The sequence below is a fragment of the Pezoporus wallicus genome, unplaced genomic scaffold, assembly GCF_028554395.1.
Source record: "Pezoporus wallicus isolate ANWC-B61680 ecotype Strahan unplaced genomic scaffold, APGP_CSIRO_Pwel_v1 contig_6274, whole genome shotgun sequence".
In the NCBI taxonomy this organism is placed as follows: domain Eukaryota; kingdom Metazoa; phylum Chordata; class Aves; order Psittaciformes; family Psittacidae; genus Pezoporus; species Pezoporus wallicus.
The window spans coordinates 677886-700547 of NW_026635738.1; the positions used below are offsets into that span (position 1 = coordinate 677886).

A 22662-nucleotide genomic window follows, 5' to 3' on the forward strand; every position below is an offset into this window, starting at 1 on the left:
GACCGGCACCGGGCGGGAGACCCCAGCCGCGATGCTGGGACCGGGGCCGGGCAGAAACCCTACAGCGGGGGGGGGGGGCTGAGACCGGCATTGCCCAGGGGACTGGAATCCCCACCCCCGGCGTGCCGGTCGGTACCCGCCCCTGCTCCCCCAGCACGGGGCATCTCGGCTCCCAGCACCCCCCACCGGCACTGGAGCTGCTGCCCCGGTGCCGGGCGCTGAGCCCCGGCTGACAGCAGCGCCACAGCCCCGTGCACCGCAGACAGGGGGAGGTCAGCCCGAGGGGCCTCCCCGCCCCAGCGCCGGGTCAGAGCAGGACCAGCCGATGCACCGGGGAGGGCACATCACAGCCCGGCATCGTTTGCCACCGGTTAACCCCCTCAGCAGTTAAACCCACCACCAGTTAAACCCTTCACTCTCTCCCGCGCCTCTCTGCTGCCTCCTCCTCTATCTCAAACATTTCTGCGTCTTATGACTCATGCGACCTTTCAAATAAGCCCTATAATATACTCACCTCTTAAATTAATAGTCTTTTAAGGGCTACGGGTGAGACAGGCAAGCTGTGATTTACCTGATAGCGTGCACTTGCACAGTGCTCATTTGTATGCACTCGCATGTAAATCCTAGTTATTTACTCCCAAAATACAAACAGAAAATTATGGAGGTTACAAAAAACTCGGGTACTGAGAAATTAAGCAGCATGACAATTAAGTAGCCTCCTCAACCTTAAATCACTGCATGCACTCATCAGGCAGGGAGTGCTGACTGCATCCTCCCGCAGCACTCTGCCACACGCAAGGATGGGGGATTCGGGGGCTGTGGTCAGAAGCATCCACCCAAGCAGCATCACAGGGATTTTTCCTGTGTGTTTTTTGAGGAGGGGTTACAGTTGTTCAGATCCTGAACAACCGGTGGCTGGTGTTGGCAGTGGCACAACACAGTCACTGATGACACCTTGTCTGGGTACCGGTATGAGCTCCATGCATGGCTGCACCAGGATGCTGCTCCTGAGGGATCCAGTGGGTCCCACCGCTCGGGGCAGGGCGCAGGGAGAGTCTGCAATGCCTCAACCGTGGCATTCCCATTCCTGCTCCCTCATCCCACAGCCCCCTCTGCTCCCACCGCTGTCACCCAGCCCCGGCAGCGCGTGGGGCAGAGCCTGACACCGGCCCCCATCCTGCGCGGTGCCAGGCAGCAAAGATATCTCACACCTACAGCGAAGGGGCTGCAAACTGCATCCCGGGTGGGGGATTTTGCAGCCTTAATTGTGTTATTTTAACACAGCGTGTGTAGGTGTGTGCACAGTGCACATGTACCGTTTCCTAGGCTTTTAACAAGGCGAGCTCCAACAGAACCGAAGTCCACATGGGAGCATGTTGGCCCTTGTAGGGGTTGGTGGTGGGGGCACCCGTCACGGAGCCCTGCACACCTCTCACTACTTGTTGCATGGAGTAGGCAGTCCCAGGAGCAGCCACGCGTGGGGACACGCAGGGGGCTCACTCAGATCTGCAGCCAACAGGAATTTGGGGTCCTCACCATCCCGCTCTGCAGCTCAGGCTCCAGAGGGCTCTGTGCTCCCTCCTGAACTCCTCCAGCTCCTGCCCAGTCACCCTTTGCTGTTCACCACCTTACCCGTCATCCTCAGCCTCCTGCTCACAGACCCTCTGGAGTTGGGCAAGGTAGAAATGAACACCAAAACCCAGCCCATGCAGCAAAGATTGTACAACTTGTGCGAGGCTGAAAAGCTGTCCTTGCAGGCAAAACCATCCTGAACCAAAATCTGTGGGGCTTCGTCCTTCCACATGCAGGGATGAAAGCTCTGCTGCATTTAAATTGGCAAAGTGACAGAAAGTAAGTAGTCAGAAATAATCCCTAGCTGGATTAGGTTTTTCCTTGAAGGAAGAGAGCCTGTGCTACAAGGCGAGTTTAGGTTATTAGCAATGCAGCGAGATGCTGAGCTCCAGCCTTGCCTAGTCTTCATTTCCCTGCTCCCGGGGGGCTGCAGGGGGATAAGGACTCTGGAGCCTTCGGCACACGCGTTCATCCTTCCCAATGGATTATTTATATCTGCACGTGCTCTGGGAGTGCCGGTTGCGATCCTCTGGCTCTAACGGGATCCAGCGGTGGGGCTGGTGTGTCCTCGGGTGCTGTGCTACCACGTTCAGGAGGTTCTCTGCATGCGGCACAAGTGAGCATTGCCCAATGTGCCACCAGCCCCAATGCATGTGGCACGAGCTCCTGTGGCTCCCTACCAGCCCTGCAGCTCCCAGAGGGACTCCCAACAGCGCAGTAGCAGTAAGAATAGCAGGGGAGAGGAGCAGAAATCCTTCCCTATGGATTTCTCTTTGCTCTGGGAAGATGTGGAGGGGGTGCAGGAGCGGCCATGGACAGGGCATCACCCTCCCAGAGAACCAGGACCGTTGCCCACACAGCAGCTCCCCATCCCAGCAGCCCTGCTGGAAACATCCTCATCTCCATCGCAAGGTGCAGGATGGAAGCTGAGGAATCCTTTCTCCGAGGTCATGCAAAGAGCAGCCTCTACACAGAGCACATCTGCATGGGATGGGTGGGAAAGGACAAGATCACCAAAGGGTCTCTATGAGGCAGTGGTACCGCAGAAGTAATAAGAGAACAAATAGCAGCAGATTAAAGACGTTCTATAGCCCGAGTCCGGCCGGGCTGGGCTGAGCCTCCGCAAAGGGTTTGCTGCTGCTCCAGCCCACCGCAATTTAATTGATTTGATTTAAATTCTTTGAAGCAGCAGCAGATACCGAATAATGAGGCAAACAGGATTGTAATGCAAATGAAAGAGATGAAAGATGGCTTCAGGGAGACGGCTCTTGAAGGTCAGAGCCTAACGCGAAGCTGCTTCTGGTCACTCATTCACACATTAATGAGGCTGTGTTCCTCCCGATGCCTTTGATGGATGGAGGGACAGCTCCGAGGCAATCGCTCTGCTGGTGCCTGGCCTTTCTTCTCTCATCCCCTCGCAGCCGTGGGGAGGATTTTACCTGGCACTTTGGGGGTACTTGGGTTGCTGCTGCCTGTGGTACAGGGGCGAAGCAAACCGCTCAACCGGGTTTTTCCAGCTACTCCAATGGAGCCTCCAAACTTCAGCATTAATTAACTTCCCTATCAGAAGCTGAGTCATTTGTCACAATGCTTTTGTCATTAGCTCCCGTAATTACGGAAAGTGTCACAAAACCAAAGGTTTCATTTATACCAGCCAGGAGAACCGATGCTCAGCAGCATTCCCAGCATGCTGGGCATGGGCACGTAGTGAGTCGGGGGAAGGGGATCGACCAGGCACCGTGAAACCCTGCGCTGGGGCCATGGGAGACCTTCCCGATGGATTGTGGATCCTGCAGTGCCGGCAGCAGGGGCTGTGCTCAGGTAGGAAGAGGGACAGAGCAGGACGAGGGATGCTGGGGATACACTGGCCAAGCCCTGCAGTTCCTTCCCATCCCACATCAATCGGGATGGGCCCCAGTGACCATCATCCTCACCAGGCAGGACAGACAAGGACATCTTGCTTAAGGCTCAGCTGAAGTACCCAAAGGGAGAAGGAAAGACCCTTCCTCACGTGCTCACCAGCTTCCACATGGGCATGCCCTCACAAAGCAGGGACCTGGATGGAGAAGTGCAGCTCCTCTGCCCCAGGATGTGCCTGCACTCAGCACCCCCATGAGGGACAGGTAGTGGGAACCAGTGCTTAGGGAAGGTGGGAAGAGCATCTGCAATGTGTTAACTAACTCAATTAGCAGTAACAACTTACACCTTCCCTCCTCCTCCCCACTGGTCTGTATGTATCCTTAAGGTAGCCACACGTCTCCAGCCCCACGTTCAGGCAGGTTCCACTCACCAACACCCTCCAGCTGCACCAGTATGCATCTTTCTAACAGAAAAGCTGCAGCTCCTCAGTGTTTGGGGGCTCAGTGGGGCCCCCTCTGGGTGACCATACAGATGCCAGAACCAGCACCTAAGGGCAGGGGACCCCCTGGCATATCCAGCCCTTTGGATATCCCCCCCACCCAGCACTGGAATCCAGCAGGAAAAGGAAGCGAAGCCATCAGGGGTTCTTTAAAATTAGATATTTTATTTTGTTCTTCATACATGCAGCAAATAGAATAAAGAGTATATGCCCATCTAAAAGGAGGTCTTTAGGAGAATCTGTTGACGACACACAGCAGGTAGTCTAGGATGTAGAAAAGTCATCAAATACTTGCAGGTGAAATCAAGTTCACGAACACAAACTGTTCAACAATAAACATTTCCTTTTTTTTGTATGTTTTTTCCTTGTTTTAATTGCCACTTTGAACGTGATCAGAACTAAACAGCTCGGGTGACACTCCCGTGCACGGAGCAGGATGCTGTTTGCTTCTGCTGCTGTTGCAGGCTCGTGGCTCGCCCACTTGTGCAAAAGCAGAGAAGCTGCAGCACTTGTCAATGTGTTAATCCCCCCGTCCAGATGTGAGCCCTTCCTTCTGAGCAGCTGGATCCAGGCACTCGGAGCTGAAAACCTTGTTCTGTGCTTGCATTAGAGCTCCTGGGACTCAATCACCAGAGCAGATCTACTGCCAGAGCACTCGCTCATCTTCCCGTCTTTGACACTGCCTCTGTGGGTTGGCCAAACCTGCCTTTATTAGATGGATCAATACCTCCTGCAGTGATGGCTCTCTTATCAAGCGATGCTCAGTGTCTAGCCAGGGGAGACAGCAGCAGCAGGTCCCCCATCTCTGGCATTGCCCTGGGGCTGTCCCCTGGCGCACTTGAGCTGACACTTGGTGACAGCCCTGCACAGACTCACCCTGAGCTGCAGCGTGCTGGCTCTGCAGCCGTGCTCCACTGCCATGGGCACCCGGCAGCCTCCCCACTGCTCCCCAGCTCAAGCTGGGCTGTGCTTCACACCAAGAACACGGACAAACATCCACAGTCCTCTCCCTTTTCTTTGGCAACACAGCCAAGTGAAAGAGCAGGGCATGCCCAGGGAGCACCTTGGGGTACCTGCACCCTAACATCCCCACAGGCAGGAATGGAAACCTGCTCCTGCACCAAGAAATACCTGGTGCAATTCCAAACGCCAGCATTGGGAAAAGAAGTTCTTAGCCAGTGTTAGCCAGGGGGTAAATTCAGGTGACTGCCTCTCTGCACCTCCAGGAGCCTCAGCCCTCCTGTCCCATCCATGTCTTCTTCACTCAGCACTGGTCTCCTTTGCAAAGCCCCCGGCCTGGGTGCAGGATCTGCTGCCTGGAGCAGCCACTGGGCAGCAGCAAAGGGGCCAATGCAGCCCCTGTGTGTGTGTGTCTGATCCATCCTGCCCCATTGGGAACCACAGGAGGAACCTGAACCCCACTTACCTGCAGTGCTCAGGTGTGGTCCAGCCCAGCAGAGAGCCAGGATGTGACATCCTTCATGGGTGGGTGACTGTGTCCTGCCTTCTCTGCCCTGCCCTGGGGACATGCAGGCCTCTGGGTCTCACTCTGCCACCGCTGGGCCCTGCTCCCAGTCCCATCACAGCCGGGATGCCCAGCGTGGGACACCAGACTTGCAGAAAACCCCATCCCCAGGCATGCAACAGGGTTCAGGTGCACCCTGTGAGCCTCCTCTGTCCCCTGGAGCCTCACCCGCTGCCTGCTCGCACTGTCCCCTTGATCCCCAGCACTGGGCTGGTGCACACAGCTGGGGGTGCACCCACAGACATCATCTTATTGGGCTTTATCCATGCATTGGAGCAGCCGGGACTCTCCTGAAGCCTCTCAGCATCTCCGATCCTCTATGAGCATCTTCCTGAAGCACTGATTTCCCCATCCAACAGCAACGATTAAATCATCAAATTACAGCAAACAGTGAGTCAACCACTGTCACTCTGCCCTTCCTTGGAAGAGCTGGTACAAATCTCAACGTCTGTGCAGGGACAGGCATATCCCATTACACAAAGAAACAAAGTCATCTGCAAATGGACCTCGGAGTAAGAGTTTGGCAAGTCGCAGAATGGTCAACGTCAGAAACACTCATTGCGTGAGTCCTGCAAACAGGCTCCAGCCTTTGCTAAGCTCTCCCTGGAGCACAGACCTTACCCCGGAGCTGCCCGGCAGCACAACGCCTGCTCCGTGCACCAGTGCCACCCTGACACGAACACAGAGAGTCCTAAACAGAACAGACGGAGCCCCCCCGCAGCAGCCCCTGCGCGTACCCGCGGCTCCCTCGGCACCAAGACCCTGCAGCATCCTCCTGGACCGACCCCGAGAGCGGCTCCGGAGCTGAAGGTACGGAAATGAACAACACTCACCACTGAGGGAATACTAATTCTGCAGCAACAGGTTTGATAGTTACAGCAACGGACATGCTCTGAACATCAACTGTGCTCTGCAGAGGATGGCGACACGTCTTCTGAGCCTTGTGCTGGTGCTACGAGAGCCCTCACCACAAACCAGCCCACGTGAGGCTGCGTCTGGGGCAAGAGCATCTCATAAACCCGCCCGTCAATCTGGCACAATTTGCAGTTTTAATGGGGTTTGGTTTGGTTCCTCCAGCCCAGGACAGCGCCTGAGGCCGTGGGCTCCCAGCTCACATCCCCAGCACCCACAGGGCGCTGTGCTTAGTAACAGGGCACGGACCCCAGCCACTCCCCTCAAGGAGTGATGTTGGCCTGAGCTTCTAGCAGCCTTTTTTACCTCATTGAATCATTAAAAGAAAATAATTGCAAAAGTAGAGTTTGGTGCTTATAAAAGATCTACAAACCAGATTTTCCTTTATAGGATTCCTCGTGATTCATAGAGTTCCACCCCCATCTTCCCCTATAGGCATGGAGTGATGTGTATTTACATTAGAACCAGTAGTGGTTCAAATATATATATACAGGGGTGGGGTGTTCTGGGAACCAACTGAACTGGTGTGTAATAAGAGGGGGGTAACAGCCAGTACTCGAAGGATGCTCCTCGCACTCAGGGCTTACCCTCTGATGGGCAGCTCCTGCTTGTCCCTACCCTTCCTGCCCCTGCCTGCACACACAGCACAGCTCTGCCTTACAAACAGCTGCTGGAACTGCCTCTTCTGATTCCGATTGGTTTTGAAATGATGCAGAAATTCCTGGATTTCTCAATAGCAGCCCCAGGAATTTTGGCTGAAATCAGGTAACTCAAGATGCTTGTTTGAGCCTTGAGGAGAATAGCAGAGGGTGTAAAGTAGAAAAGTTACCTTTAGAAATAGCCCTCAGTGCAGCCCTTTTGTAGCAGGCGTATTTTCAGTTGGTAAATTGTAAACCGAGGATACAAATGTGTTTTGTTTTGGTAGAATATTAATACCCTTCTACAGAGCTGTTAAATCTCGACAGCGCCTGTGAAGAAAACCAGGAGAAGGATTTATGAGCGCGCTGACAGAGCGTATCAAAACTGCAAACTGCTCCAGATGTTAGAAAAAACCATCCCACCTTTCGCTTAGAAAAAGGGTTTGCTCCGATTTACAAGAACTGGCATGGAACTGGTTGGGAGCCGTAATGCCTGAGTGAAGGGAAGGCCGTATGGCGAGCGCAGGCTGGCGGGAGGCGAGGGAGGAAGACGGCTTCGGTATGTACAACGCGTTTAAAAATATATGTCTATAAGCAGACTTCTCCACACTGATCAAATGTATCCATGTCTTGAACAAAAGGCTCCTCTAAGACAAGCTCACAGTCATCGCAAGCTTCAGCACAACGGTTTAAGATATCAACCATGCTCAGCATTCAACAGAAACGATTTGTGAGTAGCTAGGGTCACTGGAATCTCAGCAGCCCGCTTCAAAGGTTACAAAGACTGTAGCAATTTGGTATATTTCTGTTTAAAAACTCTATTAGTCACCACCAACTATAGCTCCTAGAAGTATTACTGACTGTTAACTCGAACCCCAAACATCTCCAGCTAAGGGAACCAAGCTAGCAAGTGACACAGACATAGAAAGGCCTCCTAAACCAAGCGATCGGCGTGTTTCGCATGAGGGTGTGTATGTCTGCACTGCTAATCCCGGAAGACTATGTCGGTATGTACAAGGCGGGCTGGAGCTGGGGACTGCGAGGAGAGGGCGGGCGGGCGGCCGCGCTGCGACTACACGTTAATGACAAACTCGGGGTTGGTGTAGGAGAATCCAGCAAACTCGTTCTGGTCCAAGTTCATGATGAAGAGTTTGTCCGTGGGCGTGAGCTCCACCGGCTGCCGGGTGAACTCTTTGTCGAAGTTGGAAGTGTCGCGTTTGTCCTTCTGTTGAGCGGAAAGCACAGAGTTAAAGGCAGCAAAGGGGCGAGCGCGAGCGAGCAGAGAGTGAGGGAGCACCGGAGGGAGCTGCGCTGGCCCCGGCTTCACCCCAGTACCCAGCATCTCCACACCAGCTCCTCCGGCTGTCGCCGACGAGGAACTCGGCACCCAGCCTGGCAGGGCAGCCCCTGTACACCAGGAGCAACCCCACAGCGCAGGCAAGAAGAGAGGAACAACAGTCGAACATGCTTGAAACACATAGCCAGGAAGGAAAGGGAGGTGATGAGAGCACGGCGCTCCTCGCCCGAGCATCCCTCTGCTCCTGAGTGCTGCGGGAGAGAGCAACAGAGCAGGTCCTCAGCATGCAAAACCACCACTGCAAACAGATCCACACTGCACGGGGGGAAGGAGCCTGGAGGAAGCAACACGCCTTGAAATGGAAGCAAACGTTCAATAAGGCTTCAGTGTTGGCACAAAATAATCAGCTGCGGGAGCTCCTTCTGCTTAAGCTGGATTGTTAAAAATTATGCTATGATATGGTATTAAGCAGCACAGTGATTTATTGATTTGGGATGTGATTTGCTCCAGGGTTCTCCGTAGAAAATACACAGTAGCTTAAAACCTCAAAGAACCAACGTTCCACAGATGCAACCTTTCATCATTGTGATTTCAGAACAACAACTTTGCAGCTACATCCAAGCTAATAAATAAATAATAAAACAAAGAGTTATCATCTCGATTAGTGCTGGTAACCTGCTTCTGGCACTGCAGAGCCCATCCTGTGGGAACACTTGTGCCGTTGTTATAAACGTGTGTGGATCTGAGATTGCTCAATTCAGGGACGTTCTGCCTGCGGGGGGGTTACGGTGCCTTGGCTGAATGGGGAACTGCAGAGCTGAAGGTACAATATAAGGACCCAGGATCCTTCATCATAAAGGGAGGCAGCGGAGGGACACCCCCCTCCCCTGCAGCGCACAGGCAGGGAACGTGCTCTGCTTCATCCCATTACCAAAGCAAGCACGGACAAAAGAGCTTTCCCATCTTTTCTTCTGTATCTATGTGTGGAAGCTGAAAGACGATGGGAGCACAGGAGGTGCCGTTCCCTGGTGGGACACTGGCAGGGTGCTGCTACAAACGTGGTGCCTGGCAGGAACCTGAGGAAAGGCTTTTTGGGTTTTCTCTGTTTCAGATTTGCCTTTGCAGGGCAGCCCATCACACTCACACCGCCATTGGTGTGGCCCACACATGTGGGCCAGGGCAGGGACCAGCAGCCACCCCCCTGCTGCTCTGCACTGACCAGGCACCCGGTGGGTGATGTGTCCTGTCCAGGTGCCAATGGTGGACCGAGACCTCCAAAGCCGCACGGAGACTCCAGTTGCTGCAGAAGGCATCCCATTGGGACAGCTTCAGCCTTGTGGGGGCAAGAGCAGAGAGCAAAGAGAGCCAAGAGTGGCTGAGAGGAGGCAAGGTGGGGAGGAAAACAGGGCTGGAGCTCAAGCAGCAGAGAGAGAAAAGCCAGAAGAGCCAGGACACGGCCGTGCCACCAGGTCCCAGCCTGTTCCGATCCTGGAGCTGGGTTTTTGCCTTCGCTTTCAGCAAGTGACTCCTGGGAGCCATCAGAGTCCCTGCAGGGCTCCTCTCCCAGCACAGAGAAGGAAGAAGATGCAGATTTGGGGGCACAGAACAGTACTAGAGAAGAGCAGATGGGGTGAAGGAGTGAGCTCAGGTGCAGAGCTCTGCCAGGCAAAGGGTGAGGCAGCTGAAGTACAAGTGTAAGCCCACCTGAATGGAAGCAGCACCCCTGAGGATGAGAGGGGCTGGTGGGTTGTGGAGCCACGGGAGAGCAGAGGCACTGCCCTTCACTGCCAAGAGCCTGTTTCGAAGCTGTTCCACATGGAATCTCTTGCACCCCACTTGTGTAGATGGAAGGAGCTGACTGTGGCACCAGGCTCCTATCCCATTGCTGGAGGGATGCTGAGCTGAGCAAGCAGTTCCTGAAGGCCACATCCACCTGAACCAACACCGACAGAGCCAGGAGCTCCTCCTGAGCAGGAATGTTGTGGGATGCTGCAAAGAGGAATGAAACATCCACATTTGCCACTGCAGTCCCAGCCCTTTGGAGTGGCCTCTGCTGGTGGCACTGGGCAGGACGAGTGCCCAGCCTGGAGCCCCTGGATGCCCAAAAGCTGCTGCTGCTTTGGCAAAGGCTGGGATGTGCTGGGAGGGGGCTCAGGGCTGCCCATCTCCTCCTGCACTGCTGCAGGGCTCACAGGACAGCGCAGCACTGGGAGGGCCCAGCTGCAAGCCTCCAGAGTGGGGTTTGCTGGGTTCTTACCTTGAGTTTTGCCTGAAATTGGTGGCAATTTGGCCTCTGCCAAAGATGACGAATATCCCGGGAGCGGGTGGGGAACGGCTGCATGGATCTGGTAAACAGAGAGGTGAAGGCAGGGGAAGTTCAAGGCTGAAAGTACCTCCAGCATGGGGCTAATTGACTCTGGGAGGTGACAAGGAGCAGGGGATGGATGGTGCAGCAGATGGTGTGCCCAGCTCCCCACGCCCAGGGCAGCGCGCCTGCATCCTGCATCCCAGGGGATCGGAATCTTCCCTGATCACCGCTGCTGCATCCAAGCCTCTTCCCCATGCCAGAGCTCCAGGGTTGTATGGGTGAAGGAGGCTGAGGAGCAGCTCTTGCTGTGCTGGTGCTTGGTGCTGGTGCTTGGTGCCTTTCAGAACGATCCCCCAGAGCTCAGAGCCGCAGCCATTCAGCAGAAGCAGATTTCCAAAGCCAGGAGGGGAACCCAGACGTGCTCCGAAGGGAGGTGAACGGGAACCTTCAATTCCTCGTTAGCTCAAACTGCCAATTGCTTTTAACAGCAGATCCTAATCCTGTTAAGAGCAATTGCTCACGGCCCCGCGATTGCTCTTAACAGCTGGGAGAGCACAGCGGGGCTGTGAGTCAGCGACATGCACTGCAGCGAGTGAAGCGCATCCCACAGTGGTCTCTGATCAAGGCATTTAGAAAGATCTCCAAGGGACAGAGCTCTGCAACACCGCAAGGGAGGGGGGTGCTCACACCCCAAAAGCATCCTTCCTCCAAGGGATGGCGGAGAGAAGCTCCTTTGCCTGCCCATGATGGAGCAGGATGAGCTGGTGCAGGGGACAAGCAGGCATTTAGTGCCTGCTTGGAAGATGCTTCCAGTACATCACACCTCGGTTTGGGGATGCTGCAGAGGATGAAGGGGCTGTGGCTCTGTGTTGTGATGTGGACTGCTGTCTGCGCTGCTCTGGGTCGTGCATCCCCAAGCATCCGTGGCACAACCCCAACTCTCAGTGCTCCTGGCATCCCTGAGCTCAGCACTGTAGAAACTCGTTATTGCCAAACACGTGCGGGTTTCTGTGATGTTATTTCTCACTTTTTATTTTATAATCAGTATTTTGGGGGGGGGGGGGGGAAGTAAAATTGGCACATTACAACTTGAAGCAGATCGATACAGTGACAGCCCACGAACATCTGCAGAGGAGTATAAAGGGAAGCTGCATAATTGTTATTGTTTCAGGAGAAATTTACCCTTCCTGGAATGTTTTCCTCAATGCCAGAAACAAAACCTGGGTCTAGATTGAAAAACCAGATTTAAATACCTAGAGGCATTTTTTAGAAGAGCATTAGTTGGACCCAAATCCTTTACAAGCTTCAGATCAGAACCCACAATACTGTTCACAGTTAAATAGCATCCCACTTGTGCTAATACCTTTTTTGACACCTTTAAAGCGCAGGTAACAAACTCAATCCGTTGCTTTGGCATTTGGAAAAAGGGAAAGGTTTCACTCCGAGGACCAAAGTTGTGTGGGATTTATCAGGGTGACCATGGATTCAAAGCATCGCAACAGCCCTTTCAAACATCCCGGTTACCACTGGAGGTACCCCAGTACCAAACATCCCGGTACCACATGGATCTAAACCATGCTACTTAGAACCTGCACAACCAGGAGAAATCTTTGCAAGCAGCAGATCTGGCTTCCCTAATCCTTTATCCCGCGCTGCAAAGACCCGGTACAGAGAACCACTTGCCCAAGGCTGTGTGTGTATAAGGTGATGGTGGCACAGGGTGCTGCAAACAGCAGGACAGAGCTACCAAAGAAGCCAGATTTGGCTTCAGCTCTCCAGAGGAGCTGCTTAGAGCCAGGGGCTCAGTGGCAGCGCCTGCGCTGCACATTCACACTGTGAAGGGGTCATTAAAAACACTCACTGGCCACTAAGTCAGCTAAATAACGAGTTTTTGTGATTATATTAGAAAAAGGGAAGAGCAGGAATCAAGACAGGCACTGAAGAGATTTCTCCTTGTTGTCACAGCTTACCCCTCTCCGTTCCACCTCCATCCGCCAGGGAAGCATTTCCATCTTCTCCGAATGATATGCCATAAAAGCACAACTGCAGCGTGCATCACTCACCCTGCAATCACCCCCCAAATCGCCCTTCGGGCTTTGAAATATGGTCACGCGAGTAGTAGCACTCAAGGAAAAAAACCCACGAGTTCAAGTTTTGCAATGGAAAACGTCACATCGGCAGCTGGGGCTGGATGAGAGGGATGCGGGGATGAGATCTACGCCGCTACTTAGCTCTTAGCTTCGGGCTTAAAAAACTCAGAGTTAAGAAAGGTAAATCCTTCGAATTCTGACTGGTCAATGTTCCTGATGACTTCCTGGTCGGGAGGGGTGAGCACGGGTGGATGGCGAGTGAAAAAGCGGTCGAAGTTCTCAGCATTGCGTCCGCACTATGAGAAGGGAAGAAAAGAACGAACGGTGGGTGGAGAAAGCAGCACATGGCATGGGGCTGCAGCACCCCCCAGCCTCGCCGCCCGCGCCTCCCTGCAGCACTGCCGGGAAGGAGAAGGCACAAACCACTTGAATACAGTATGGAGAACGTTAAAAGTTGCATCTATCCATGGTATTCCATGCTCTGCCTTGTGAGGTTTGTGTAGTGTTGGGATGCATAAGAGCTTGCCCTGGACAGAAAACCAAAGAGCATTCACTCCTCTTTGGGAGCTTTCACATGGATAAGATAAATACTTTAAGGCTGGAAATTGCCTTTGGGTTTACAGAAGCCACATCCAAGCCCAAAGGCAAGGACTGAAGGCTGTGACCATGCCCTTGTGCTGCTCCGTGTACATGTCTTGAGCTGCCCCGTGATGCCACAACGCCACCAGCTCCTGGAATGCGGCAGGTTGTATTGCAGTGGCCAAGGCCCAGCGCTGCAGGAGTGTCAGACACAAGGTCTGGCCCGTGCATGAGTGATAAGGGAGAGCAGGAAGGAAAACAGGATTTATTTTCCCTTTAAAGCTTCCAAAATGAAACTCCCCATTGCAGGGCAGGAGACATTCTGCAAGGAGTTCTACACTGATCTAAAGCCATGTTGTGAAAACTCTGCCTCCTTTTAGTACTCTATTAACGTACAGGCATCACTCCATCCTGAATGGAGAAAGGGGGAGGGTGGGAATTTGTCTTACATAAATCCCCAACGTGTCCTGTCTAATATTTATAGCCAGCACAGAATGACTTTTCTTTCCGAGCTGCAGAAATAAAACTGTCAGCTAGAAGATAGCCTTTCTATTTTATCAGTTTCCAGCTTGATTTCAAGCAGAGACAAAAGGCATAATATAATTTTTCCATTGATCCCGAGATGCAATCAAAGATCACAAGAAGCCAAGGATGGATGCTCTGCAGCTGCGATGGAGCCCTTGCTCCAGCGTCAAGGAGAAGCAGTGGGCTGAAGATACCCTCCATTTCCCAGGTTTTTGGCCCAAGCCAGAATCCCACAAGCCTCATAGGCATCTCTGGCCTTCCTGGGTTAGAAACCTGGCTCCTTGCTACCTGAGGGAGGATCAGGGCTTGCAGACACCTCTGCCAAGAGATGCATCATGATTAGGGGAATTTGGGTGCAGCATGAACCTGGAGCCTCACCAAGAGCCCCTTTGCACTGCTCAGGGGGAATGATGGTGCATTTGTTGGCAAGTGTCTGGTTAATGATCCCGTATCCCTGCTCAGGATGCTCCAGCACACTGATCCTTGCTCCAGGCAACGGCTGGGAGCATTCACCGAGGGGGCTTTCTGATGTAGGACCCTGGCTTTCATCTCTCCTATGAACAAAGCCGAGTTTCTTCCCCATACACTGGAAATATTGGCTGAATAATCAGAGGGGAACCTCAGAGACTCAAAGTCTTTATGGGACCCTGAGGCTACCGGGGTAAATCCTGATTACGAGAGGAGATGTTTAACCTGAGCACATCCGACCGCCTCCCCACAGCATCCTCCTGCCCACTGCTGGCCTCCTCAATCCTTAAACCTCATCTAATTAGGGAATTACTTAGGCAAACGCTCAAACTCGCCTCATAGAGGCCGAAACTAAGGCTACGGAAAGGCTCATGCAGGGGAAGCAGCGTTTGACACATCCAGGTCTATAAATGGCATTTCAGTATTAATTAATGCAAAGCAGTTAGAGCAAAGTTAATTTATGCAATTAAAAATTATTAGATTAAAAGCCATTTTTTTTAAGCCCCTGTCCTGTTGTGACTAATCCTGCGCGCTGCCATGTGATTTCAATGCTTCAAAATGAGGAGACTTTGCAAATCACCACGCTTTATGGAAAGTAAAGGAGTAATTAGATACCAAAACCAATAATTATCTCGGTGAGAGACAGGGAAAGCAGGCAAGTGTAAACACGCTCCCGGGGGAACCGCAGCCCCACGAAAGGGATTGTTATGCACAAGCCAAAGCGCGGAGCAGCCAAGCACGGCCCCATGTCAAACCCGTCGTGTTTCTGCACGCCAAAGACAGCCCAGCCCCTGATCTGTCTCGTTACCGTCTCTGTGATAAAGGTTAATCAAGCACAAAGCAGGAAGCAACACATGAGCTCTTGGGAACTCATTTTCAGCTCCCTACGTAACACCCCAGCCAGGCACAGGGCTGAAGGGGCTGTTTTCCTGTTGCTCTCTGCACAGGGCTGGAGCAGGGGGGAGGCTTCTGTGAGCAGATGCTGAGCCCATGTTTGTGTCTCATTCCATACCGTGGAATGACAAGGCCAGGTTGGAACAGGGGCTTGGAGCAAGCTGCTCCAGTGGAAGGGGTCCCTGCCCGTGGCAGGGGTTGGAGCTGGAGGAGCTTTGAGGTCCCTTCCAACCCCAACCAGGCTGGGATCCTATGACAACACCTTTATAGAAGCTAACTGAAAGAAAAAGATTAAAGCCAAGCGCAAACCCCCTCTGCAGCAGGGCTCAACCCCTGTGTGAACGCTGCTCAGGAGCAGTGAGCAGTGTCCTTCCTCTCACCCACCCAATACATAGCGAAGGTGCCCAAGCCTGGATTTCCATCCCCGTGCCGCTCTGATCTGCGCTCACAGCTGGTGCGAAAGGAGCAGCGTTTTCCAGCACAGACGCACTGCTGCTGAAATATCAGCTATCAGGAGGTACCCGAGTTGTCTTAATCCTACCTAAATCCCGCGGCAGCTGCGCCTACCCTTCTGCTAATCTCCCTGTCCTATCAAAGGGCGATTTCTCCTCCGTGCCAGCCAGCAGGTGAGAAGTGATGGGCGGCAGCTTCCCTACCCCCTTCCAAGGTCCAGTGTCAAAAGGGTTTTAAAGAAATAAGACATTTAAAGCAGGACAAAATTTGCACAGTTTAAACCATAAAAGCAGTAAGAAAGCACTGTAGGTAGAATCCAACAGTTGTTAACCCCAAAACACCGAACAACAGCATTGTGCCACATCCCCAGGCAAACAGCACTGGGAATCCGCTCAGGAGGAAAGGGCAGGGTGGAAAGGATGTGCAGCAGCAGCTCCATTGGCAAAGGAAAACAGGTGGGAAACAGCAGGAGCTGTGGATTTCAGCAGAAACGGGCTCTTGTAGAACAAGACCCCAAAGCCCCGGTGCCTGCCCAGCCTTGTCAATGGGCTCCAGTGCGGAGCAGCATCCCTGCCATGTGCGTCAGCATCCTCTGGACAAAGGTCATACCTCCCCCTCAGCCAGCAAATCAGCGTGTACAAACAGCCCCAAATACTCTTGCACTATCAAAGCTAATGCCTTTCCTACATGGTGTAATGGCTTGAAGATTCTATTCCTTCCAAGGGAAAGCAGCAGCGATGCAGAGCCCTGTGATAACCATCACCAGCTGCCTACCAGCAATTGGATCTCCACATTCCTGAGACAAGGAAATTGGGACGTTATTGTCTTGGCTGATGCAGAGGGCAGCCTGAGACTGCACCACACCGAAGCAGCTCTCAGCCATGGAAGTGAAATGCTCTGAGGACAGTGCCCCATAGAGCTTCCTGCACAGGCATCGCTGTAGGAGTCAGCATAAAGAGTTGCCTAAAAAGTAACATTTGTATAATTAAAAAAGTAACATTTTTATAAATATTTGTCTAAAAAATAACATTTTTATAAATATTTGTCTAAAAAATAACATTTTTATAAATATTTGTCTAAAAAATAACATTTTTATAAATATTTGTCTAAAAAGTAACACTTGTAGAAATATTTGTCTAAAAAATAACATTCGCACATATAATTGAATAGAAACTTGATAAAAATATTTGTCTGAAACTAAAAGGCAGCCCCAGGGCAAGGAGCAGACCTCCTGCTGCCCCATCCATGCTGCACACCAGGAGGAAGAGGAGGCTCCTGCCAGGCCCAGCTAATGGCTTATTCCTCTTTGATCAGCCAAGCAAGGAGCTGTAGAAGGGAAAAGGCTGCTGCAGCAGAGAGTATTTAGAGGGAGGAGAGCTGAAAGAGCCGAGCACCCTGCATCAAATGGGCTCCCACTCCATGTTTTCCTTGTTTACCCAAGCACTGAAGGGGTCCCTTCAAAAGAACAGGTTTACATAAAGCCAAGGAAAAGCAGCTGCATCCAGGCTGTTAAGGGCAGTGGGACAGGCTCAGTTAAACGCAGGGAGCATCTCCGGACTCCGAGTCATGATCCACTACGACAGATTAAGAGAGCATGCCATCACAGGATCACAGACTGGTTTGGGTTGGAAGGGACCTTAAAGTCCCTCTAGTTCCAAGCCCTTGGTCACTGGGCATCAACACCAGTGTGTATCAGCCACGTCAATCAGATTTAACTTCAGATTCACAGTTTGCTGTAAAACACCAGTGCCCAACTAGGACACAGCAGCAATAGGCATGCAGGAGGTGGACGCACATGAATGTGTCTGTGCCTTAAGGACCTGAACCACTGTGGAGACTCAGACTTAGCTGTGACCTTACCCTGGCACTGCACAGCATGAACCCTGTGTGCAGGCAATAACACCCACTCTTCAGCTCCTGCTGCACCCCTGCACCGGCACTGCAGGATCGCTGCAATGATGGCCTGACCCAGGAGCACTCAAGTAATCTGTCTTTTTGTCTCTTTTGGCCAACAGCTTTCACATTACTCATGTCTCTGCCTCAGTTTTGCTGCTGGCAGCTCATCTCGCCCCACAGAGTGCACGCACAGCATCTATGGCTAGAACAGCTCATCCCAAAAGAGGGCATCCAGATCCTCACTGCAGAGCTCCTCCACCCGCGAGCCCTGCTCCAGCCTTCCACTGCTTAACCTTGGAGAGAAACTGAGAGTGAAATCCAGCTCTGTTCCAAGTCAGACAGGATGGTGCTGAGCTGTAGAGCTTGGAATAAAGTTTAGATTAAAGAGACCTGTTCAGATGGAGAAGAAAGGAGGGAAAGAAAGCAACAGAAAGACCGACCCCTGGGGTAACAGACTGGCAGCACGGCAATGGAATTACATCCATGAGCTGAACGTGAGGAGCTTCTATCCCTGCAAGCCAGAGCGAGACAAAGCATCTGAGCGTTACCCTTTCACAGCCAGGGTCTGGCACGTGCCAAATCTGAGGAGACACGGTGCTCTGAGCAGAGAAACGCGACCGCCACGCTGCACCTCTGCAGATGTGCACCCACCAGCACGAGCGGGAGATGCTGCGTAGGAGGGAACCGGCACGGAGGAGAGGATGGGAGAACCGTGCTTCCCGCGGGCACACTTACAGCCTTTGGCTTGAAGGGAGGCTGGATCTCCTTCCGCTCCAGCTTGTCCCAGTCGATGTAGCGGAAGAACGCGTGCTCCTTGATGTCCCGCTCCCCTTCTGGGCCGCATCCCAGGCGCTTGGCAGGGTGCTTGGTCATCAGCTTGGGGAGAGGAAGAGAAGGAACAGTCACAGTGTGTCCAACTGCAGTGATGCTCCTGGCAGCCACTGCCCCAGGACACCCCTCACCAGGGCCTGCACCCCAAGAGGGGCTCCCATCTCCTCTGCCTGAGGTTGCTGCTCGAGGCAGAGGACAGAGGGAGAAGCTGGAGCTCCAGGCACAGGGATGGCTGACATCGGCTTGTGAACCAGACTAAGCAGGTTGCACATGAGCGCGGGATGGGATGAGCACATCCCCTGCTCCTCTGGGAATGAAACTGGTTCACTAAGAGATAACTCCCTGCAGTCACAGCAGCCTGCTGCTGGAGGAAGAAGCCCAACAGTCCATTAGTGTTGCTTATCATCTAAACTTCTCCTCTCCACTGGCTCAATAAGAGAAGTGAAACGGGCCATGGGAATTAAGGGCAGCCTTACAATATTAATATCCTGGGGGCATTGTTTGAGCTGTGTCCAGAGATCAGATGGAGACTCCGGTGAATCACAAGACATCGATAAGCACAGAGAATATGAGCTGTACACTCGCTACAAGAGGGCTGCTTTATTAAAAGCAGGGCAGTTAAAACTGAGCCCAGAGCTGGGCAGAGGTTGATTCTGGATCCCGGGGCCCAGCTTCTGTTGGATCTGCCCCCCAAAGGAAAGGGTTTCATAAGCAAGTGTTTTGTGATGAACAGAAACGTCAGCCCAAGCACTGGGCAGCCCACTGGGCCCCAGGGGTGAACAAACCCCAGACACATCACCCCTGCCATCCATGGGTGCACAAACCAAACCTGCTCAGGGAAGCTCATCTTTAAAAGTAATGCTATGATGGGGAGCTGAAACCAAGGAAAACCCTGCCAACCCCCCCAGATAACACAAAAACATCCTTTAAAGAAAAAAAACTCAGCAAATGTGAAGCAAGAGCAGAGCTGCTCACCATGGCGCTAGCAAATAGCCCTGCAGCCACGGCGAGGCAACCTGCAGCTCCAAGACCGATGGAGCGAGGCTTCCCTGAGCCAGCAGCACTCCCTGGGAATCCCATCTGCACACAGCAAGGGCTCACCAGGCTTCCCAAGCTGGACAAGTGATTTTCCAGATGGCAAGACCTGCCTCTCCGCAGGGCAGGGATGTGACTGGCATCAGCACCAGCCTGCAGAGCCCATCCTGTGCGAGGAGCCACGCTGGAGCTGCACTGGTGGGCTGCAGGTGAGGGCAGGGGGGCAACTGGCAGCAAAAAAAAGCAAAGCGAGATGTTTTTCTAACCCCTGTTTTATGTTTTTGGGGTAAATAATACAGTTTCCCTTGGTACTGCAGCAGGCAGCCCTGCATAAAGAAAACCATCAACAACTCCCAGTGTAAGAAGCCCGCTAAGGTGGAAGACGTTCTGTGTCCTGGTCTCCTGAAAGAGCAGAAGGGACAAGCAGGATGGGCTCGATCTGGCCACTGTCCCCTGCCAGGAGAGGGGAGTGGTGCCACCAGCAAGCAGGGAGCTCAGCACTGCCAAGGCAGCACAGCAAGGCAGCTTTCGCATCACCTTGAACATGGGCAGGTACCTGCTGGCTCCGGGCCCCACTGAACCTCACTGTCCCTCGGCTCTCTCTACATCCCCTTCACGCTGACTTAGGTTCAGCTAAGCAAGAGCATCTTTGCATCTCCTCAGTGAGCTCTAAACAGCATCCTGCCCATTCAATCAGGTCCCCCTTAGCAGTGAGAAAGCATCCTATGACTCAATAAGGTTTTCCTAGGTTGAATGGTGCTTGGGGCAACCTGCTCTAGTGGAAGATGCCCCTCCTATGGCAGCGGGGTGGAACTGGATGAGCTTTAAGGTCCTTTCCAACACAAAGCAGGCTGTGATTCTAGGATAAAACATTTTTTTGACAACAATGTGAGAGTCTGGAACATGCTAATAACCTGATATAGAGATATGGGTGTCACATCAAACAGAATCATAGAATCATTTACTTTGGAAAGGACCTTAAAGATCATTGAGTCCAGCCATTAACCCAGCACTGTCAAGGCCACCACTAACCCATGTCCCCAAGCACTTCCAGGGTGACTCCAGCACTGCCCTGGGCAGCCTGTTCCAGTGCTTGACAGCCCTCTCATTGAAGATGTTTTTCCTAATATCCCACCCAAATAGCTTTGTTTGCAGCAAACACGTAAAGACATCCATCTGCGAGTCTTTGCTGTGAAGTGCTGCTCCTGAACACACCAACACCTCTAGCTTCAACTGCCACATCACAGTATTTCTATAGATACCTCCAGAAAGTACGTTTTCTTGTTTTCCTATTGTGCTTTTATGCATGTGAGCACGAAGGTACCATCTGTTATTGATATATAGGACCCCATAAACATGCAGATTGATTCTCCTGGCTTACGTAGGATCATCATTTAGCTTTGTTTGTATTAGACAGGAACAGGTTGATTTAATCCCCATGCTAACACAGTGAAAACCCTTCAGACTTCTGCAGATAAGGATGCTTCAGATCAAATCACACCTGATGTTTGCAGCTCAGATACAAGGGAAGTCCAAGTCTGGATTCAACTGCTTTGCTAAACCCCAGCTTTAGCTGGGGTTCTTCCTATCTGGAAGGCACATGGATGCTGCTTGCTCATTGAACAGCACCAAGAGGAACAAAAGTGATGCAGGTGATCTTTGCCCATGTTTGTGAGACCACACAGCTCATGGACAGCGGCTCCACTGGGACCTTCCCATCAGGACACCACCAGCCCCTTCACCTGGGCATGCTACCACAACAGTACCGCCTGATCCCATCTCAGCCCCAGCCAGGAGTGGATCCCAATGCTCCCACCTTCCAGCTGCCCTTCTCCTACCCACAGCCACTGAGACATGGGCCCATGCGAGAGATGCACTGCTGGAAACACCACTCGAGATACATGGGATCTTCACTGCACAAAACCTGCCATTGAATGCCTTTGGTAACAGGCATAGATTAAAAATGGAGCTTCTATTCACAGACAACCTGCTCACCTGGAATGGGCAGTCAGACCCCTCCACAGGGGATGGAAAACACCTGATGTCCTGTGCCAGTGCCCTGGAACGGGAGCCTGGCTCCCAATAGGCAAAGCAGAGCCCAAGAGAGCAGCGCTGAGCTACCTGCGCCACGGAAGAGCAGCTCCAACATCAGCCTTCAGACAAAACCTGAGCTGACAGCAGAGGAGGGAGATGCTCCCTTTGATCTGGTAATTGCTGCTGACTGCGAGTCAAGGAGCTGCGTCCCGGTTAACTCTCCATTTGCTTCCCAGCCAACGATCTCTGATGAGTGCTTGTTCCTTGGCTCCGGCAACACAAGGCTTTCAGAATCAAACAGTTCCCATCCCTGCGCTGTGCAGCAGTAAGAGATGACTGGCACTGGTGCATGGAGCGAAACCGTGTGGGAACACCACCATTGTTTCAGAGAGCAGTGAAATACCAAACCCTTCACGTGCAGGAGTCGAGGCTTCTCCAATTGATTGTCCTCTGGATTGGTACCGGGCTGGGTTTGTGCCCTCTTGCAAGACCCACCACATACAAGACAGGCAGCCTCAGTGCCTCTGCAGTTCACTGAGACCTGTGTCACTGTATTCCAGGGGGAACACACAACCCGTTGGTTCCCATCTCACCGACAGCTCTCAAACACTGCACTCGTTTCTAATTGAACTTCCTGGTGCAGCAGCTTGGTGGTGACGAGGAATGTCACGAGTTTGGGTGCCCTTCCTGAGAGAGCAGTTGTACAGAGGGAACTGCCACTTCCCTGCAAGAACCCACAGGAATCCGTAAGAGCCGAGCCCTCCCCGCACGGCTGAGCAGCCTCCCAGCTCCCAAAGTGAGAAAAGCCACTGCAGCTACACCCAGCAGATGTTTCAGTCATGGGCTCTTCTCGTCTATTTACAGCATCCCCATCCTGACTGATGCGACAGCAACGAAGCTGACAGTGAGACTCAACCCTGCTCCAGCCTCCGCTCCCTCAGGCGTCACGGGTATAACGGTGTTCACAGCACCACCAAAAGCATCCTTGCTCCATCCTGCCTGGCTACTGGACTTTCCCCTTATGTCCTGGCCGACAACACGAATGGTGGTGCCAAAAGCCTGTGGAAATTCCCCCTTCGATCACCAGTGTTTCTGAATCAAGGACTTGATTTTCCTGTCTTTCGAAGGATGCCTGGACAGCATCCCCCTCCCTGTGCCCACGGGATCACCTGCAGCAGCTTCTCCCACGGGACAAGCGAATACTCCTCTTTAACACCAGCGCTGAATCCTGGCAACACTAGGAAGA

The 22662-nt window shown here is 52.7% G+C and overlaps 1 protein-coding gene across 2 annotated transcripts in view; it reads right to left on the reverse strand.

Annotated features, from left to right (window-relative positions):
- Positions 1–6875: 6875 nt before the first annotated feature.
- The window catches only part of PRKCB (protein kinase C beta), a 101872-nt gene continuing 86085 nt past the window's right edge, over positions 6876–22662 (reverse strand). The window contains exons 16-17 of one of the 2 annotated variants that reach the window (XM_057398068.1): positions 18252–18392; positions 6876–8231 (exon numbers count right to left, since the gene is read on the reverse strand). In XM_057398068.1, coding sequence (XP_057254051.1) covers positions 8079–8231; positions 18252–18392 — 294 coding nt within the window. In that variant the 3' untranslated portion in view covers positions 6876–8078. Of the gene's footprint in view, positions 8232–12488; positions 12998–18251; positions 18393–22662 lie in introns of those variants that run through there. The other variant, XM_057398066.1, reaches the window with a different exon arrangement.